The 20,943-nt window shown below is 38.4% G+C and overlaps 1 protein-coding gene across 10 annotated transcripts in view; it reads right to left on the reverse strand.

Annotated features, from left to right (window-relative positions):
* CWC27 (CWC27 spliceosome associated cyclophilin) overlaps positions 1 to 20,943 on the reverse strand; it is a 273,447-nt gene that overhangs the window by 50,326 nt on the left and 202,178 nt on the right. For 9 of the 10 annotated variants that reach the window (XR_009596753.1, XR_006056495.1, XR_006056496.1 and 6 more), the window contains exons 12-13: positions 9,490 to 9,599; positions 663 to 766 (exon numbers count right to left, since the gene is read on the reverse strand). Coding sequence is in view for 4 of the 10 variants with exons in the window: in XM_060400398.1 (XP_060256381.1) it covers positions 663 to 766; positions 9,490 to 9,599 (214 nt within the window). In the remaining 6 variants the exon portion in view is untranslated. The remainder of the gene's footprint in view (positions 1 to 662; positions 767 to 9,489; positions 9,600 to 20,943) is intronic. The other variant, XM_042233752.1, reaches the window with a different exon arrangement.

Here is a 20,943-nt window from a genome sequence, read left to right on the forward strand (position 1 = left end):
AGCCAGGGTGTCGTGGGAGGTGGAGGCAGTTAGGTGTGGGGAGGCCTAATATACTACATGTGAAGTCAACTGGAGGACAGAGGAGAATGATAAGAGAAAGCACAATTCTTTTTCTTCCCCCTCCAGTATAGGATAAAGTGCTAAGCACAGGACATTAATCCCTTTATTTCTTATCAGTGTCTTTAAAAGCTGAAAAATATCCAAAGATAAAAATGAGTTAACTGTGTATGTATTGCTAGGATCTAGGAGATCATAAATTTGAAGAGGAACTTAGTAGGATTATGAAATGGACTAATGAGTTCTAAAGTGTTTGTGCGAAAGGGTAAAAAAATTAATGATTCGGAATCTTTTAAGACTGTTTTCTCGTTGTTAAATGTGAGTCTTATCTTTCCCATGATATTAGAAAATTATTTAGGGCAAGGATAGTGTCATATATTTCCTGTGTATATTCTACTGGATAATACAATAGTGGGAATACACAAAGCATTATGCTTATTGAACTGAAATGGAGTAAAAGGAGGTTGAGACCATATAAGATGAGGATATAATCGAATGTAAAGTCTGAAAAAAAAAAAAAAGATGCTATAATAGAACTGTTTTAATAGTGTCTCTGCTCTGAGTCCATTTGTTCATAGTTAATATAAAGAAATCAAAGGCCTTACCATCCTTCATCATCTTCTACTTCTGTTTCAGAAATTTCATTTTCAGGAGTTTCAGCAATTGCTTGAGTGAGTTTAGATTTAAACTGGTTCAGCAGCGCAAGAGTCTGAAATAACAATTAGGACTGCTAAACATCCTGATAAGGGTAAATATAATTTCAAAAGAGACACTCAAATTTGGTAGAAGAGAAAATATCCTTCCATAAAACAATTTTCTAACTTTGAAGGAAAATAACAAAACTGCCCTCCAATTATAACCATGATTGATATTTACAAACCTTGACATTGCCCTGTTTGTATTTGCACTAACATTTTCCCCCAGGAATATGTGACTATTTCTCATTTGGGGGATATAAACTTGTTTATATAGAAGACATTTAAACTTTAAAATGCATGCTTACTAAGAGCTAAGTTTTGAGGGTACACAAGATAGGGAGTATTAACACTTCACTAAGACATGTGAAATCAAAAACAAAACACCAACAACAAACAGCACTTTTCACTGAACAAATTTCCAAAAATGTAAAGATGTCGATGTTGGGAAAGGTGAAATGAAAGAACACATTAATTGTTGGAAGGTGGGTAAACTGGAGTGACATCTTTGGAAAGTTTTTTATACGTATCAGAAACAATAAATGCTCATTGTCTTCGATTCAATAATTCCAATCCTGGGAATACATGTAGAAAGAGAATCTGAAACACTGAAAATGGCTTATGCAAAAGTTGTGCACTGCAGCAGTATTCATACGAGTGGAAAAAGGAAATGCTAAATGTCCACTTATAAGAAGATAGATGAATTTGGTAAAAAGCAGTGACTGTATGATTACACTATTATTAAAACTATATTCAGGAAGTATTCTATTGTTAAGTGAAAGAAGTAGGATATAATGATCACGTTGAGTATATTTTTATAAAAAAGGGACCAGTCCTCTGATTTTTTTTTTTTTTTGACTCCCATGCCCTTTACAGGTAAGAGGAAACAACAAGTGCCTGAAATATTAATCATACTGTCTCCAGCTATACCTTAACAATTTGTTTCAGAATTTGAGCAGAGAAATCAGAAAAAAAAAATTATTCTACAGTTTTAGAAGGTACATAATTGTGAAATGGGATAAAGTACCACCTGTCTAAAAAAAAAAAAAAAAGCAAGTTTCTAATTAAGACAATGGCGCACTGAATTCAGTACTGAAATATAGTTGACCCCTAAACAGCATAAGGGCACCCACCCTCTGAGCAGTTGAAAATCCGCCCTCTCTCTACTTCTGTGGTTATGCAACCATTCATGGTTAGTCCAGGACTGTAGTATATATTTATTGACAGAAATTTGAGTATAAGTGGACCCATGAAGTTCAAAGCTATGTTGCTCAAGGGCTAACTGTACTTACATTTACAAGGGAAAACGTGTAATAGTTCAATGTGTGAAAAACAAATATAATAGTCATGGTAACTTGGAGGCTCCAGAATGTACCTAAAATATCATTAAGACCACAGTTTATGAAAAAATTTAGTAGGTGTTGGTGGCCTAGAACCTAGGCTTGCTAAGACAGGTGGTGTCAAAATAACTACAAGAAACAAAGGAAATTATTGTTAAAAAATGATAGGGAAAAGTGCCTTATATGTTTTTGTAAGATTTAATGCCTACATAGACAATAGCTGAAAATATACACATTACCACAGTTGCTGAATGAGATGAGTTTTAATGAAAAACTATAAATTCCTATAGAATATCCTCATAAGCATTTAAGGGCTGCTAGTGAGTTAGGGTTTAGATATTTTATTTGTTTCTAAAGTAGTAATTAAAGGATTAAGCACTTCAAACAATGTTAATAAAGAAAACATCCTTTGTTTTAAAACCTTATTCATTTAAAAAAAAACCCATTCTGCCTTCAAACTTTTATTGTATTTGCTTTATAATGAGGAAATAAATTATTGTGGAAATATCAGAAAACACAGACAAGCAAAATAAAAATATCTACTATCCCACCACTAAGAATTAGTAGCCACTGTGGACAGCTGGTATATATCCTACAGGGGTTCCTGTTCGTGTGTGTGTATATGTGTATGTGTTTATATATTTATATATTTCAAAAACACATATCTCTACATGCATGTATCTACAAACATGTATCTCTATCACTTAAAAGCAAACCCCATCAATTTTTAATGGTGGGTTTTCACAAATTTGGAAATGTCTTCTCTGGGGACATAAATAAAAATGAAAACAAAGGAGACATCTTAGTGGAATGATTTTAAAACTTCCTAGAAAATTACTAGACATGGATCTTATTCTTTCGAGGTGAAAGTGGCAAGACAGTCTGTTTTTAGAGCCAACTAATGTGATACCGGCATTTGCTCAGAGCAGAGCTGGGACTACGACAAGCAAAAAATACCCTCGTGGCCTTTCTTTTTGTTGTTCAGTCACCAAGTCATGCGTGACTCTTAGTGACTCCATGGACTACAGCAGGCCAGGCTCTCCTGTTCTCTGTATCTTCTACCTAGAGTTTGCTTCGATTCACGTCCACTGAGTCAGTGATGCTATCTAACCATCTTATTCCCTGCAGCCCCTCTTCTCCTTTTGCTGTCAGCTTTCCTCAGCATCAGGGTCTTTTCCAGTGGGCTCTTTGCATCAAGCGGTGAAAATACTGGAGCTTCAGCTTCAACATCAGTCCTTCCAGTGAATATTCAACATCAGTCCTTCTAGTGAATATTCAACATCAGTCCTTCCAGGGTTGATTTTCTTTAGGATTGACTGGTTTGATTTCTTTGCAGTCCAAGGGACTCTTAAGAGTCTTCTCCAGCACCACAATTCAAAAGCATCAATTCTTTGGTGCTCAGCCTTTTTTATTGTCCATTTCTCACATCTATACATGACAGCTGGAAAAACCATACCTTTGACCATACAGACCATTGTTGGGAAAGTGATGTCTCTGTTTTTTAATATGTTGTCTAGATTTGTCCTAGCTTTTCTTCCAAGGAGCAAGCTTCTTTTAATTTCATGGCTGCAGTCACTGTCCACAGTGATTTTGGAGCCCAAGAAAATAAAATTTGTTACTACTTCCGCTTTTTCCCCTTCTATTTGCCATGAAGTGATGGGAGTGAATGCCATGATCTTCGTTTTTGAATGCTGAGTTTCAAGCCAGCTTTTTCACTCTCCTCTTTTACCTTCATCAAGACTCTCTTTAGTTCCTCTTCACTTTCTGCCATTAGAGTAATATCATCTGCATATCTGCAGTTGTTGATATCTCTCCCAACAACCTTGATTCTAGCTTGTAATTCATCCAGCATGGCATTTCATATGATGTATTCTGCATATAAGTTAAATAAGCAAGGTGACAATATACAGTCTTGCTGTACTCCTTTCCCAATTTTGAACCAGTCCGCTGTTCCATGTAAGGTTCTAACTGTTGCTTCTTGACCTGCAGATAGGTTTCTCTGGAGACAAGTAAGGTGGTATTCCCAGACAAATAAGTCTGGTATTCCCAACTCTTTAAGAATTGTCCACAGTTTGATGTGATCCACACAGTCAAAAGATTTAGTTTAGTCAGTGAAGCAGAAGTAGATGTTTTTCTGGAACTTGCTTCCCTTCTCCATGATCCAATGAATGTTGGTGATCTCATCTCTGGTTCCTGTGTCTCTTCGAAACCCAGCTTGTAAACCTGGAAGTTCCTGGTTCATATACTGCTGAAGCCTAGCTTGAAGGATTTTGAGCATTACCTTGCTAGCATGTGAAATGAGTGCAAATGTGCAGTAGCTTGAACATTCTTTGGCATTGTCTTTCTTTGGGATTGGAATGAAAACTGACCTTTACCAGTCCCGTGGCCACTGCTGAGTTCTCCAAATTTTCTGACATATTCAGTGCAGCATTTCACATTCAGCATACCAGTCAATTTCACAACATTATCTTTTGGGATTTGAAATAGCTCAGCTGGAATTCCATCACCTCCACTAGCTCTGTTTGTAGTAATGTTTCCTAAGGTCCACTTGACTTCACACTCCAGGATGTCCAGCTCTAGGTGAGTGACCATACTGTTGCGGTTCAGCTCAGTTCAGTTCTGTCTGTCAACTCTTTGCGACACCATGGACTGCAGGATGCCAGGCTTCCATGTCCATCACCAACTCCCAGAGCTTGCTCAAACTCATGTCCATCTAGTTGGTGATGTCATCCAACCATCTCATCCTGTCATCCCCTTCTCCTCCTGCTTCAATCTTTCTAAGCATCAGGGTCTTTTCCAATAAATCAGTTCTTTGCATCAGGTGGCCAAAGGATTGGAGCTTCAGCTTCAACATCAGTCCTTCCAATGAATATTCAGGACTGATTTCCTTTAGGAATGACTGGTTGCATCTTCTTGCAGTCCAAGGGACTCTCAAGAGTCTTCTCCAACACCACAGTTCAAAAGCATCAATTCTTTGGCACTCAGCTTTCTTTAAGGTCCAACTCTCACATTCATACATGACTACTGGAAAAATCATAGCTTTGACTAGACAGACCTTTGTTGGTAAAGTGGTATCTTCTGATTTTTAGTATGCTGTCTAGGTTGGTGATGGCTTTTCTTCCAAGGAGCAAGCGTCTTTTAATTTCATGGCAGCAGTTACCATCTGCAGTGATTTTGGAGCCCCCAAAAAAGAAAGTCTGTCACTGTTTCCTTTGTTTCCCCACCAATTTGCCATTAAGTGATGGGACCAGATGCCGTGATCTTAGTTTTTTGAATGCTGAGTTTTAAGCCAGTTTTTTCACTCTCTCACTTTCATCAAGAGGCTCTTTAGTTTCTCTTTGCTTTCTGCCATATGGGTGGTGTCATCTGCATATCTGAGGTTATTGATATTTCTCCTGGCAATCTTGATTCCATCTTGTGCTTCATCCAGTCAGGCATTTTGCATGATGTATCCTGCATATAAGTTAAAATAAGCAAAGTGACAATATACAGCCTTGACGTAGTCCTTTCGCAATTTGGAACCAGTCCATTGTTCCATGTCTGGTTCTATCTGTTGCTTCTTGACCTCCATACAGATTTCCAGAAGGCAGGTCAGGTGGTCTGAGGGTATTCTCCACTCTAAGAATTGTCCACAGTTTGTTGTGATCTATACAGCCAAGGCTTTAGAGTAGTCAATGAAGCAGAAGTAGATGTTGTTTGGGGATTCTCTTGCTTTTTCTGTGATCCAGCGGATGTTGGCAATTTCACCTCTGGCTCCTCTACCTTTTCTAAAACCAGCTTGAGCACCTGGAAGGTCTCAGTTCACATACTGTTGAAGCCTGTCTTGGAGAATTTTGAGCATTACTTTGCTAGCATGTGAGATGGGTGCAATTGTGTGGTAGTTTGAGCATTCTTTAGCATTGCCTTTCTTTGGGATTGGAATGAAAACTGACCTTTTCTAGTCTTGTGGCCACTGCTGAGTTTTCCAAATTTGCTGGCATATTGAATGCAGCACTTTCACAGCATCATCTTTTAGGATTTGAAACAGCTCAGCTGGGATTCCATCACCTCCCCTAGCTTTGTTTGTAGTGCTGCTTCCTAAAGCCCACTTGACTTTGCATTACAGGATGTCTGAGGTGAGTGACCGCACCACCATGATTATCTGGGTCATGAAGATCTTTTTGGTATAGTTCTTCTGTGTATTCTTGACACCTGTTCTTAATATCTTCTGCTTCTGTTAGGTCCATGCCGTTTTTGTCCTTTATTGAGCCCATCTTTGCATGAAATGTTCCCTTGGTATCTCTAGTCTTTCCCATCCTATTGTGCTCCTTTATTTCTTTGCACTTATCTCTGAGAAAGTCTTTCCTATCTCTCCTTGCTATTCTTTGGAACTCTGCATTCAGATGGATATATCTTTCCTCTTCTTCTTTGCCTTTAGCCTCTCTTCTTTTCTCAGTTATTTGTAAAGCCTCCTCAGACAACCGTTTTGCCTTTTTGCATTTTCTTTTTGGGGATGGTCTTGATCACTGCCTCTTGTACAATGTTACAAACCTCTGTTCACAGTTCTTCAGGCATTCTCTCTATCCAATCTAATCCCTTGAATCTATTTGTCACTTCCACTGTATAACTGTAAGGGATTTAATTTAGGTGATACCTGAATGGTCTAGTGGTTTTCCCTATTTTCTTCAATTTAAGTCTGAATTTTGCAATAAGGAGTTTATGATCTGAGCCACAGTCAGCTCCCGGTCTTGCTTTTGCTGACTGTATAGTGCTTCTCCATCTTCAGCTGCCAAGAATATAATCAGTCTGATTTCAGTATTGACCATCTGGTGATGTCCATGTGTAGAGTCATCTCTTGTGCTGTTGTGGTTATCTGGTCATTAGGACATCTTTTTTTGTGGTTATCTGGGTCAGTAAGACATACACAGTTCTTCTGTGTATCTGTGACCCTTTTTCTTAACCTCTTCTGCTTCTGTTAGGTCCTTGCCATTTCTGTCCTTTATTGAGCTGATCTTTGCATGAAATGTTCCCTTGATGACTCCAATTTTCTTGAAGAGATCTCTAGTCCTTTCCATTCTACTGTTTTCCTCTATTTCTTTGCACTGTTCATTTATAAAGGCTTTATCTCTCTTTGCCATTCTCTGGACCTCTGCATTTGGTTGGCCTTTCTAAACATTTCCTATTTTCAAGATTGGACTTTCTCTAGTTGCATTTGAAAGGCAAGACAGATACTAGCCAAAAAAGCAGACACTGTGGAAAGAAATGGAAGAAAACAGGATCTGCATGGAGGTATTAATGTTTGGCATCCAGAGGAATCAGTCTCCTGGCTCCCGCAGGAGGAATAAAGGACTAACCACTAGCCACATTCTCTTCAGCACAGAGTGAGCCTTCCAGCTGTGTTGATGAAGATGTGTTGACGGCGCCTCCCCTGGTAGACCTTTTGCACACATGTGCATACAAGGGTCTCTCAAACGGCCTTTGCTCCTCCAGTCCTGCCCCGGGTCCTCTACTCTCCATACAGCAACCAGGCTGGAGGGATCTTCCCAAACTGCAAATGAGATTATAATACCTTCTTTCTTCAATGTCTCCCCACTGCTTTTAGGGTAAATCTCAACTCCTTCATATGGCTCAAAAATATCTTGTGTGAACTGGCTCCTGCTTACCTCTCCAGCCTCATCTCTTTCTTTCTCTTAGTTTAAGTTCCAGTCATACTTCACATCTTTTAGTTTTTTGCAAAGAGGTTAAAGAATTCTCATATAGTATTCATGTATCTTCTCTGTAACCCTCAAGCTGACAAATCATTTTCTCAGGGAAGCCTTTCCGGATTCTTATGCCGTATTAGGTCCTACTGTGATACATTTACATAATTTCCTGTATCTAACCTGTCATAATGCTCATACCCTTTTATTGGTATTACTTGTTTAACTGCCTTTTTTTCCACATAGCTCAGAGAAGATAGGGATGTTTCTGCCTCGTTTACCACCAATTACAGTGATTAGGACATGGTAGATTTTTAATAATTATTTCCTAGGAGGAAGAAAGAGAAATGCAAGAATAACAGTGATCCTTAACATCTTTTGGTAATACATTCAGAGGGCTTTGTGACTCCATGAAAACAAGTTAATAAAGCACTTTTCTTAATTTCATTTGATGTGCCATTTCTTTTGAAAATTGCACATAAGTTAGTTCTCTGTAATTATAATTTCCCATACCTGAATTCTCGTTGAATTTTCCCTATGATTATTTTCACGCTAGGCACTGATGCATGATCTTCCTTACCAGTAATTAGGTGTCATTTATAATACAGTTCTTGATTAGATTAATTTATTCAAACAGGCCTGGGCTTTTTAATTTACTTTTATTTTGCCCGTTTTATTTATATGCCTAAAATGATGTGTTCTCATATATATATGGCAGCACCAAATATAAGTAATTTTGGTCTGCCCCCTAGCTTTTCAACATAAAGGGCTTCTCAAGGGATCCATCTCACCAAGTGCCAAGTGCTGCCTGGTGTTGACTCCCAAGTTGTTGAGCTAACCTCCTCTCTTTTTTATTCTTGATTTCTGACAATCTTCTTATATTACTAGCTAAAGATTCAGGAATTACTTTCAGTAAAGAGAGTTTTGCAATATTGTTTATGGTAGAAGTTAACTAGCAGACCAAGTGCCTTATTTATAGGCAGTGTACTATTTCAAGTGAAGTTGGCTAGCCAGCAGGTGAGATGCTGAGCCCTTCATCATTTATAATTATGGTCTCATAATATTCACTTAGCGAAGATTCTATCTGAGTATCTGGTAATATGTGGTTTTACCAGGTTCCTGTGTTTAATTAGGGAGGACTTCCCCGGAGGCTCAGACGGAAAAGAATCTCCTGGCAATGAGGGAGACCTGGGTCAATTCCTGCGTCAGGAAGATCCCCTAGTATACCTAAGGTCTATACCAGGTGCCCATGATTTAAGGCTTCCCAGGTGGCGCTCATGGTAAAGAACCCACCTGCCAATGCGGAGACAGAGAGAGATCTGAGATCAATCCCTGGATGAGGAAGATCCCCTGGAGGAGGGCATGGCAACCCATTCCAGTATTCCTGCCTAGAGAATCCCTTGGACAGAGGAGTCTGGCAGGCTACAGTGCATGGGGTCACAAAGAGCTGGACACGACTGAAGTGACTTAGCATTCATGCACAAAGTTAAAATCTGAAAGTCTCAGGCTTTATACCTTTCTATCCAGAAAGAACTCTATCATTTGGATCTTAGCTTGAATGGCCAAGGTCCTGGTCACTTCACCGTATCTAATATATCCTTTTTCATTTTTAAGACATAATGTTTTGTCTCATGTATAATCAAAATAGGTTCTGTTAACAACTCCTGCATACAATTAAAAGGCAATAAATTGCATATGGATTCTGGTTTGTGAAGTTACCTGGTCTTCCCGGGAAGTTCCCGTCTTGGCCTGCTGCTTCCTCAAAGCTTCATACTTTTGCTTTTCTCGCCTGTATTCTGCAACAGCACCATCCGGAACAGCTTCTTCCTCTGAGGAATAATAGACTAGTTTTAGAATAAACACTAAAAAGGCTGTATGGATTCATATTGAAGTCTGTGAATGTCTATTGCTGAAGAGGAGGTCAGAACCTGGGACTGGTTTTCCTCCATTAAAAAAAAAAAAAACTCAACAAACAAACCAATAAACTCTACAAGCTCCACAATGATTTCCTAGATTAGAAAGTGATTGATGTTAATTAAACAATCAATTTTAATGTCTTTATTTTATACTGCACTATTATAGTTGTTCTCCACTTGTAATTATTTGACTATAAAGTCACCTATGTCACCTTTGAAATAAGATAGTCCTAATATTCAGCAATACCATTTCATATTGTTCTTTTGCCTTACAAGATATAATCCTTGAATATTGGTTGATTTTCCAATTACTTGCTATTTCTGCTTCCTAGTTAAAACAATAACCAAACAACAACAAACAACTTCAATTTAATAGCATCATAAAATATAAATATGTCTAACAAAATATCAGGAAAGTTGCCCAGAAGCAGATAAAAGTAACTTTTACTAAATTAGAAATGAGAAAAAAAAATGGATTTGATCCTGCAATAAATTCCATACAAAGACTAGTTAACATCTGGGTTCACAGAAAACAGTGTTGCCTCAAAAAAAAAAAAAAGGTACCAATATTTTACAATACTTACATTTATATATATTAATGAAAACTTGTGACTTAAGAAAAAAAACCCTATATCTTCTCATCTTTGCAAACCAAGATGAGCCAGTTGTAATCAAGAATATGAAAAACGGTTCTACTCAAGCCTTGGTTTGTTGCTTGCCTCTTTGTTACCTAGTTTGAGAAGCATAATTAATGTGTAATATATTAATAATCAGCCATTTTGTTCAAGAGATTATCTAGTTTAAAAAAAATGTGTGAACCAAGAAACAAGGAGTCTTCTTATGGTTACCTGATATGATTTTGATGTCAAGGGTACAAAGATTCAATTATGTGGGATAGGAAGGTTCTGGAGATTTAAGGTACAGCATCATCTCACACACTAGTAAAGTAATGCTCAAAATTCTCCAAGCCAAGCTACAGCAATATGTGAACCGTGAACTTCCAGATGTTCAAGCTGGTTTTAGAAAAGGCAGAGGAATCAGAGATCAAATTGCCAACATCCCCTGGATTACTGAAAAACCAACAGAATTCCAGAAAAACATCTTTTTCTGCTTTATTGATTATACCAAAGCCTTTGACTGTGTGGATCACAATAAACTGTGGAAAATTCTGAAAGAGATGGGAATACCAGACCACCTGACCTGCCTCTTGAGAAACCGATATGCAGGTCAGGAAGCAACAGTTAGAACTGGACATGGGACAACAGACTGGTTCCAAATAGGAAAAGGAGTACGTCAAGGCTGTATATTGTCACCCTGTTTATTTAACTTACATGCAGAGTACATCATGAGAAACACTGGGCTGGAAGAAGCACAAGCTGGAATCAAGATTGCTGGGAGAAATAACAATAACCTCAGACATGCTGATGACACCACCCTTATGGCAGAAAGTGAAGAGGAACTAAAAGTCTCTTGATGAAAGTGAAAGAGGAGAGTGAAAAAGTTGGTTTAAAGCTCAACATTCAGAAAATGAAGATCATGGCATCTGGTCCCATCACTTCATGGAAATAGATGGGAAACAGTGTAAACAGTGTCAGACTTTATTTTTGAGGCTCCAAAATCACTGCAGATGGTGACTGCAGTCATGAAATTAAAAGACGCTTACTCCTTGGAAGGAAAGTTATGACCAACCTAGATAGCATATTCAAAAGCAGAGACATTACTTTGCCAACAAAGGTCCGTGTAGTCAAGGCTATGGTTTTTCCTGTGGTCATGTATGGATGTGAGAGTTGGATGGTGAAGAAAGCTGAGAGCCAAAGAATTAATACTTTTGAACTGTGGTGTTGGAGAAGACTCTTGAGAGTCCCTTGGACTGCAAGGAGATCCAACCAGTCTATCTTAAAGGAGATCAGTCCTGGGTGTTCATTGGAAGGACTGATGTTGAAGTCGAAACTCCAATACTTTGGCCACCTCATGTGAAGAGTTGACTCATTGGAAAAGACCCTGATGCTGGGAGGGATTGGGGGCAGGAGTAGAAGGGGACGACAGAGGATGAGATGGCTGGATGGCATCACCGACTCGATGGATGTGAGTTTGGGTAAACTCCGGGAGTTGGTGATGGACAGGGAGGCCTGGCGTGCTGCGATTCATGGGGTCGCAGAGTCGGACACGACTGAGCAACTGAACTGAACTGATGGTAAATATAGTTAATAATACTGTATTGTATACCTATAATTTGCTAAGAAAGGTGATCACCACACATACACAAAGTGTAACGCTGTGAGGTGTTAATTATGTTAATTATCTAGATTGTAGTTCTCTAGTTCTCGGTAATTATGGTTTCTCTAGTTCTCGGTCTTCTGAGATTTTTAACTGTCTGTTTTTTCAGATGTGTTTCTTCTCCTTTTTAGATTTCTAGCCAAAATGAACAAACAACTTTAGAATAGCTGTGAGATCAGCTGGTCTTTCATTATATACAACTGTGATACCAGGATTAAGCCTAAGGTTCCATTTGGACTGCATAGAAACTGTGACTCAAACACTTCAACATGGTACACACAGCCAAACGCAAAGATTATCTGCTACACAAACCCAACTGTGTGAAAAAATATGGTAAACTCTTGTATTTCCTAATGGGGCATATTATATCAGCATGAAGTACTTCTGTTTCTAGTGTGATCAAATGTTCACAGCACATTCATTTTTCATGCTTTTATTTCTCAGTACTATACTCTGAGTAATTTCCTTAGCTCTACTTTAGTTCACTAATTCTCTGTTTAGTTGTATCTAATCAGTTTTAAGACATAAACTGAGTCGTTGATTTTAATAATCATATTTTAAAATTCTAGATATTCTAGTTCCTTTTCAAATTGACTTTTTTTTTGATGGTCTAAGTCTTTTATTATGATTTTTATACAATTTTTAAAAAAACTTCTTTATCTTAAACACACTTGTTATGTTTTATCTTTTGGATTTTTCTGGGAGTTGCTTTTGTTATGGCTCTGACTCTCTCCCCACAGTGGTGGTTTCTCCATGTGTTTTCTAATTCTTGATTTTGAGCTAGAGCTGCATCTCCATCATGCTCCATAGGAATCCCTGACACCCAGGATTGTGTCAACATTCCTCCAGAGAGCTTCTGCATTTGTTTCTACCAGGAAATTAAAGGGGTTCCATTAGTGCACAGCCATTTTCTCCCAAGTTAATTTCCTGGCTTAGGATTTCTGTACCACATAGTGTACATTCAGACTTTATAGCTGTGCCTGGTAGAGGTTTAGAGTTTTGATTTTTTATGACAGCCTTTTTTTTTTCCTTCCATATATAGTTTTGAAAAAATGATGAGCTTCTTTGTGGACTTCATGACCAGGAGGACAGTTTTTCTAGCTCCTTCCTCTGTTGATCCAAGACTGTATCTCTAAGTGTGATATTAAAACCGGAGCTTCTAGCTATCAGAGCCCACATCTGGTTTCAATATCCCCCTGGGCAACTACTGTGTCAGTCTGAGCATTTAATGCTCTAGTTAGGCCTCCCCTTTGTTTCTAGTACCTAGGAATTTTCTTTTCTTTCTTAGCCCCTCTCTCTCACTTCCACTTTCCCTAACCCCCGCCAACGCCCCCTCTGTCTCTTTCAAGCTTAGCTACGTATTTATTTTCTAATTGGAGGATAACTGCTTTACAGTGTTGCACTGGTTTCTGCCTTACAGTGTGAATCAGCCTTCCTGAGCCTCCCTCTCACCCCACCTCCATTCCACTCTCTGCACCATCACAGAACACTGGGCTGCCTCCCTGTGCCGCACAGCAGCATCCCACTGGCTGTCAGTTTCACACAGGGTGGTGTATGTATGTCCATGCTGCTCTCTCACTCGCTCCTTCCCATGTTGTGTTCAGAAATCCATTTTCTATATTTGTGTCTCTATTCCTGCCCTGCAAATGGGTTCATCAGTGCCATTTTTCCAGATTCCATATATATTTAGCTAAGATTTAGACTGGGCTGGATCATATTTTATCTAGCATTTCTATATGTTTGGAGAAAGATGTTCTGTTTTAACTAAGTCCATGTGGCCAGAAGAAAAAGTAGCACATTCACGGCTTCCCTGGTGGCTCAGATGGTAAAGAATCTGCCTGCCATGTGGGAGACCTGGGTTCAGTCCCTCAGTTGGGAAGATCCCCTGGAGAAGGGAACGGCTATCCATTCCAGTATTCTGGCTTGGAGCATTCCATGGACAGAAGAGCCTAGCAGGCTACAGTCCATGGGGTTGCAAAGAGTCGAATATGACTGAGCAACTTTCACTTATACTTTGAATGTCCCTGAATAAGCAAAAATTGAGTAAGTGACCGGATGATGTTAGTGATATAAAATTATCTAATAAAATAGAAAAGGGGCTTGGAAAAAAATCAGTTTCTTTAAGTACAGAGTGCTCCACATCTAATACCTCTCTTAAAAATGTTAATATATGTTGAATAATTTATAAATAATAATGCAATATGACAACTATTTGTCATTAACTGAAATCTCAACAAAATGTATGCTAAATAACTAGGTATAGAGAATGGGGGAAAAAAGAACATTTACTAAATACCTACTATATGTTAGGTACCATGCTAAGGTTCTTTGACTCTCCATGAAAAAAGCATCTATAAACTCATTTTACAAATTAGGAAACAGGGTTAAGACCACAATTAGAATATACTAAAGCTGTAACTTGAACCCAAGTCTCTCTGATACTAAAATCCCATCCTGTGCCCAATTAAAAGTTCAGTTCAGAAAACAAAATTTAATGTGTTCCTGCTGTACACCTGGCTTTTCATTCTAGAAAGTAATTTAATGGGTAAACATAATATATGTAAAAATAGTTAAGAAATCAAGCCACTGATTATAAGTATTATGTTGCTGATTCTTGGATAGACTATTAGCCACCAAGAGACGGTTTAAAGCTTACCTATGCTATTGTTCATGTATGGATGTGAGAGTTGGACTGTGAAGAAAGCTGAGCGCCAAAGAATTGATGCTTTTGAACTGTGGTGTTGGAGAAGACTCTTGAGAGTCCCTTGGACTGCAAGAAGAACCAACCAGTCCATCCTAAAGGAGATCAGTCCTGGGTGTTCATTGGAAGGACTGATGCTGAAGCTGAAACTCCAATACTTTGGCCACCTCATGTGAAGAGTTGACTCATTGGAAAAGACTCTGATGCTGGGAGGGATTGAGGGCAGGAGGAGAAGGGGATGACAGAGGATGAGATGGCTGGATGGCATCACTGACTCAATGGAGTTTGGGTGAACTCCGGGAGTTGGTGATGGACAGGGAGGCCTGGCATGCTGCAATTCATGGGGTTGCAAAGAGTCGGACATGACTGAGCGAATTAACTGAACTTAATGTTATTGTTGTTGTGTTAGTTGCTCAGTTGTGTCCAACTCTTTGTGACCCCATGGACTGTAGCCCAGCAGGCTCCTCTGTCCATGGGATTTCCCAGACAAGAATACTGGAGTGGGTTGCCATTTCCTTCCCCAGGGGATCTTCCCAACCCAAGGATTAAACCTGGGTCTCCTGCATTGCAGCACATTCTTTACTGCATGAGCCACCAGGGAAGCCATTACCTGTGCTATAGTGTTAGAATGAAAAAAGTGTGAAAGTTAAGTCACTCAGTTGTGCCTGACTCTTTGCTACACCACGGGCTATAGCCTGCCAGGCTCCTCCATCCATGGGATTTTTCAGGCAAGAATACTGGAGTGGTTTGCCATTTCCTTTTCCAGGGAAGCCTGCATAGTATTAGAATAACAAAATTTAAACATATTAGTGATCTTCAAAATAATAATAGAAAATATATTTAAAAGGGTTTGGTGACAAGAATGTCCAACAACACTATAACCATCAATTTACTATTAGAGCATTAGTTTACTAGAGCACCAGAACTTAGCTAGTGTCCCATGTGGATGAGAAGCTGAACTTGGGCTAAAACTTATGTTCTGACTCTGAGAACTGGTGACATTAATACTGTACTTTCCCCGCTGTGTGTTATAAAGAATGTCTTTAACTCTTCCCTAAGAACTAGTCAGAAACATAATCTTTGTTCCACTTGACTCTCTTCATTACAAAACTATTTTGTTCTGAGAAGAAAGGGGTGAGGACTACTCAATTATTGGTTACTTAGCTAATGAACCAATGGTATCTATCTACAAATCTCACTTCATAGACAAAAGGGCTTATACCTTCTACTGTCTCAGTACTAGAGCTCAGGCAGCTGAAAGCTTCAAGTAGGTGCATATTCATTCATTAAAAAAAAAGTTTATTAAGTGATTATTATGTGCCAGAAACTGTTAATAAAGTTACTTATGATTTTAAATAGAATTCCCCGATGGCTCAATGGGTAATGAGCCATCCTGCAGTGCCTGCAATGCAGCAGACATAGTAGACGCAAGTTCAATTCCTGAATCACGAGGATCCCTTGAAGAAGGAAATGGAAACCCACTCCAGTATACTTGCCTGGAAAACTCCATGGACAAAGGAGCCTAGTGGGCTGCAAAGAGTTGGACATGACTAAGCAACTAAGCATGCACATGATTTTTAAACAGATCCAGGCCCACTGTTTCAAGGAAATTTTTATATAAAATATAAATATATTTATATATTTTTTATATAAATAAAGGTGATATGTTAGTGATAATAGTAAACAACATCTGAAAAGAAAAGGGACAGACTTTAATGAATATGAATATGGAAAAATACCAAAGTTACTAACATCTAATTGTATCTCATCATACTGGAAGCTACAAAGTATGTTTTTATCAAATTTTATATATACCTGAAATTAATTCTAGGAAAAGCACCAGACTTGAAAATAGCTAACATGATACAAAAAAAGGAAAATAATAAATAACATGATAGCTAACATTTCAAGTGCTCACTAAGTGCCAGATACTGGTTCCTTGAATTACTTGTTTAATCCTCATAAACAAGATATTATTAACCTATTCTGCTGACTGGGTTATAATTGGGGATTATAAACATGGGAATAAAAACCAGGCAGTCCACCTCTAAAGTACAATCTCTTAACCAGCGTGGTTATTTTTTCCTTCATGTGTGAAACAAAAAAACTTAGAAGAAGATATTCCACTTTGACACAAAAAGGCATCATGTCACCATACTGGAAGTGTCCTGATGAAATATAAAGTCCTACCAAAAAATTTGGTCTTGAATTCCTCCTGGACCATAATAAATAGGAACAGTGATATGCCAAACAGTGGGTTAATGAAAATAATTTCCATCTAGAAAGAGTCCTTTATGGCTTTTCTTGATTCCCCTTAATTAATCTTATATTTCCCTCATTTGAATTTTTAAATACTTTCTAGCTCCTCACTTAACTATATCATAACTGTCTCTTTGTACTGCCCCTTCAGCTATAAACTCAAATGTTAGGGACAGTGCCCTGTTTGTGGGCTAGTATATTCCTTGCATATAGTATGTATTCAATAGATAGAAGCTGAATGGACAAATAAACAAAATGTGCTCATTTTTAGATCTTAAATTACAACAGTGTCCATGGTTACCTTGTAGCTCTTGCTGGATGGAATGGCTCCTTGAGGGCCTTGTAGAGGCTTTGGGCCCCTAGTGAACAAACATTTTTTCAATAGATAGCTGCCTAATTAAGTTGAGTTGTAAGGAATTAGATAATTTTTATGCTTATTAAACGAGGTGAGAGGAGTAGAAGTCAACCTGAAGGCAGTTATCCCTCATGAAGCCCTTGAGCATTGAGCTTTCTGGGTAGAATCTCTGTAAGAGCTACAGCCAATCACTGAAGCTTTATACCATCTCCTTAAGGAGCTAGTGGGGATAAACGGCATATCTTCCACCTCAGTCAAAATGCCTGTTTTTTTTTGGTTTGTTTTATTAAGAAAATCCACTATAGAAATGATAACATTGGGAATATTCTGTGACATTAAAATGAGAGCTTATGTGTAATATAGCCATAATTATAATCCACAATATTTATTTATTGTACTAATTTTGTTTTAAAGATAACTGAAAGTGCTTAGATGATATCTTTAAAAGGTGATAAGAAAACTGGTTTATCCAATGAAACTGCTAATATAAAAACTAATTCACAATAAAGATATTATTTAATGGAGGTATCTACATTTATGAAGACTAGGCAGAAATTTAGGGAAAGAATGGGCTAAATGTTTACTTTTTTCTGTACTATGTGCCGAAATAAGAAATCTACAACTTATTAATTTCATTTAATCAATTTTTATTTTCAGTATATTTTAAATTTTACAAATCAAACAATGCTGGCTCCATCTGGTGGTCAAAATAAGCCTCTAGAACTTCAGGAAAATTACTCAAAAGTGATTAAATAATTTAGGTACTATGTGAAATAATACGCTTGAATATTGAATACTACACATTGAGGTATGCCTCAACATTGAATGTTAAGTGGAATTGTCTACATCTACACAAATGTAAAACATTTTTCTTTCTGTTGTTTATACTAGCCTCATTTCATCATGTTATTTTGGAGCTTAAAATAATTCTCCAAAGTAATATAGACTACCTTCCTGTGTGCTTTTCTATTAGATGATTTAAGAAATATAAAGGCAACACATTATAATACAGTTAAATTTATCCACATTTTCAGATTGTATTTTATATTTTCATTTGGAATATAACTATATAAATAAATATATATATATATTACTTTTTTCCCCCATTTAGGCACTTCCAGAAGGGGTGACTAGTGAACATATGACAGTTCATATCTAGGGGTCTGTATGTTCATGTTCTGCTGCTGCTGCTGCTAAGTCGCTTCAGTCATGTCTGACTCTGTGCGACCCCAGAGACAGCAGCCTACAAGGCTCCCCCGTCCCTGGGCAAGGGACACTGGAGTGGGTTGCCATTTCCTTCTCCAATGCACGAAAGTGAAAAGTGAAAGGGAAGTCGCTTAGTCGTGCCCGACTCTTAGCGACCCCATGGACTGCAGCCTACCAGGCTCCTCCATCCATAGGATTTTCCAGGCAAGAGTACTGGAGTGGGGTGCCATTGTCTTCTCCGTGTTCATGTTCTACTAGCTATTAAATCTTAATTTTTAAATTTAGTACAAAAGGAATATGTACAGAATCACAACACAAAATATCAACACTAAGAATTTAAACAGTAATAACTTGCTTATTTTACAGATGGGAAAACTGAGGTTCAGAGAGGTTAAATGGCTGTGCTAAGCTGAGAATATCAGAAACCAGATTTTCTGATAACCCAATGCTGTTTCCTCTCTCTACACATTGCCATGTGTACTTTTTTTTGTAGCGCATAATCACTGCAGATATATTTCATTATAGTCTAATAACCACTTTCAATTATATACAGCTGTCCTCAGTATCTGTGGGGAACTGGTTCCAGGATCCTCAACATCCAGAGTAAAATCCAAGGATGCTCAAGTTCCTTATATAAAATGATATAGTATTTGCATATAAATATGCACATCCTCCCATAACCTTTAAATTATCTCTGCTGCTGCTACTGCTGCTAAGTTGCTTTAGTCGTGTCTGACTCTGTGCAACCCCACAGACGGCAGCCCACCAGGCTCCCCCGTCCCTGGGATTCTCCAGGCAAGAACACTAGAGTGGGTTGCCATTTCCTTCTCCAATGCATGAAAGTGAAAAGTGAAAGTGAAGTTGCTCAGTCATGTTCGACTCTTAGTAACCCCACGGACTGCAGCCTAGCAGGCTCCTCCGCCCATGGGATTTTCCAGGCAAGAGTACTGGAGTGGGGTGCCATTGCCTTCTCCTAGATTACCTAAACCATTTTGTGTGCTAAGTTGCTTCAATCGTGTCTGACTCTTTGCAACTCCACAGACTATACCCTGCCATGCTCTTCTGTCTGTGGGATTCTCCAGGCAAGAATACTGGAGTGGGTTGCCATTCCCTTCTCCAGGGGATCTTCCTGACCCAAGGATTGAACGAAACATGCATCTCTAACGTCTCCTGCATTGGCAAGCAGGTTCTTACAAAAATTAGTACAATGTAAATGCTATTGTAAATAGTTGGTATACAGAAAATTCATGTTTTGCTTTTTGAAACTTCCTGGAATTTTTAATCCCAAAATATAGTCTACTCTTAGTAATTTAAAAACTTGTTTTTTAAAGTCTCATGTATGTTTAGTCACTCAGTTGTGTCTGACTCTTTGCGATCCCATGGACTGAAGTCCACCAGGCTCTTCCGTCCATGGGGATTCTCCAGGCAAGAATACTGGAGTGGGTTGCCGTGCCCTCTTTCAGGGGATCTTCCCAACCCAGGGGTAGAACCCAGGTCTCCCACATGCAGGTGGATTCTTTACCATCTAAGCCACCAGGAAAGCCCAAGAATACTGGAGTGGGAAGCTTAAGTTTCACTCCTTTCCAAATACGAAATTTTGTCTCTTTTTTTTAGAGAGAGTATATTGATTGTCGAGTCTATAATTCAAGTAGCAGGCATGTTGGAAATAACTTATACAACACATAAATTAATGACCACAACACATATACTAAAAATCAATTCAAGTAAAGTTAAATGAACTTATCTAGTAAATTAAGAGATAAGAGAACATAGATTGGTAAAGACAGGTTCTGAACCCTAAACGTTAAACTGATTTCAATTAGGCTTAATTGTCTTATATTTTACTAATAAAAGTTTTAAATTATATGACTATCTGATAAGCTTTTCATCAGATGCTTCTCCATTCTTATTAATAATGATCACAAGAAACAAATACAATATATAAATAGTTACTGAGAATTACTGATGGGCATAAATGACTACTCTTCTGGGGGCTCCAGCTTCCCACCTGTTGGCTATAGCCTGTCCTCCTGTTCGCTTTTACCTTATTCTGCCTCATATGGACCTCAGGACTAGCACATGGTTGACTGATGTTGCCTCCAGACCCCTCAACAGAACATACTTTGTACTTCTCCAGATGGTACAACACACAATTCTTGTAATTTGATGGGCATTTTGACAACATCCCTATGTTGCCCTGTTATTCTGAATGTGGAACTTACAAATTATTAATACATATTCTGTGTTGTATCAATAAGGAAAAAAACCCTGAATATTTAAAAATAAAAAGATTTCATAAAGTCAATCAGTTCAGTTCAGTTCAGTCGCTCAGTCATGTCTGACTCTTTGCGACCCCATGAATCGCAGTTTGCCAGGCCTCCCTGTCCATCACCAACTCCCGGAGTTCACTCAAACTCACGTCCGTTGAGTTGGTGATGCCATCCAGCAATCTCATCCTC

Source organism: Ovis aries, chromosome 16 (assembly GCF_016772045.2).
Source record: "Ovis aries strain OAR_USU_Benz2616 breed Rambouillet chromosome 16, ARS-UI_Ramb_v3.0, whole genome shotgun sequence".
Lineage (NCBI taxonomy): Eukaryota > Metazoa > Chordata > Mammalia > Artiodactyla > Bovidae > Ovis > Ovis aries.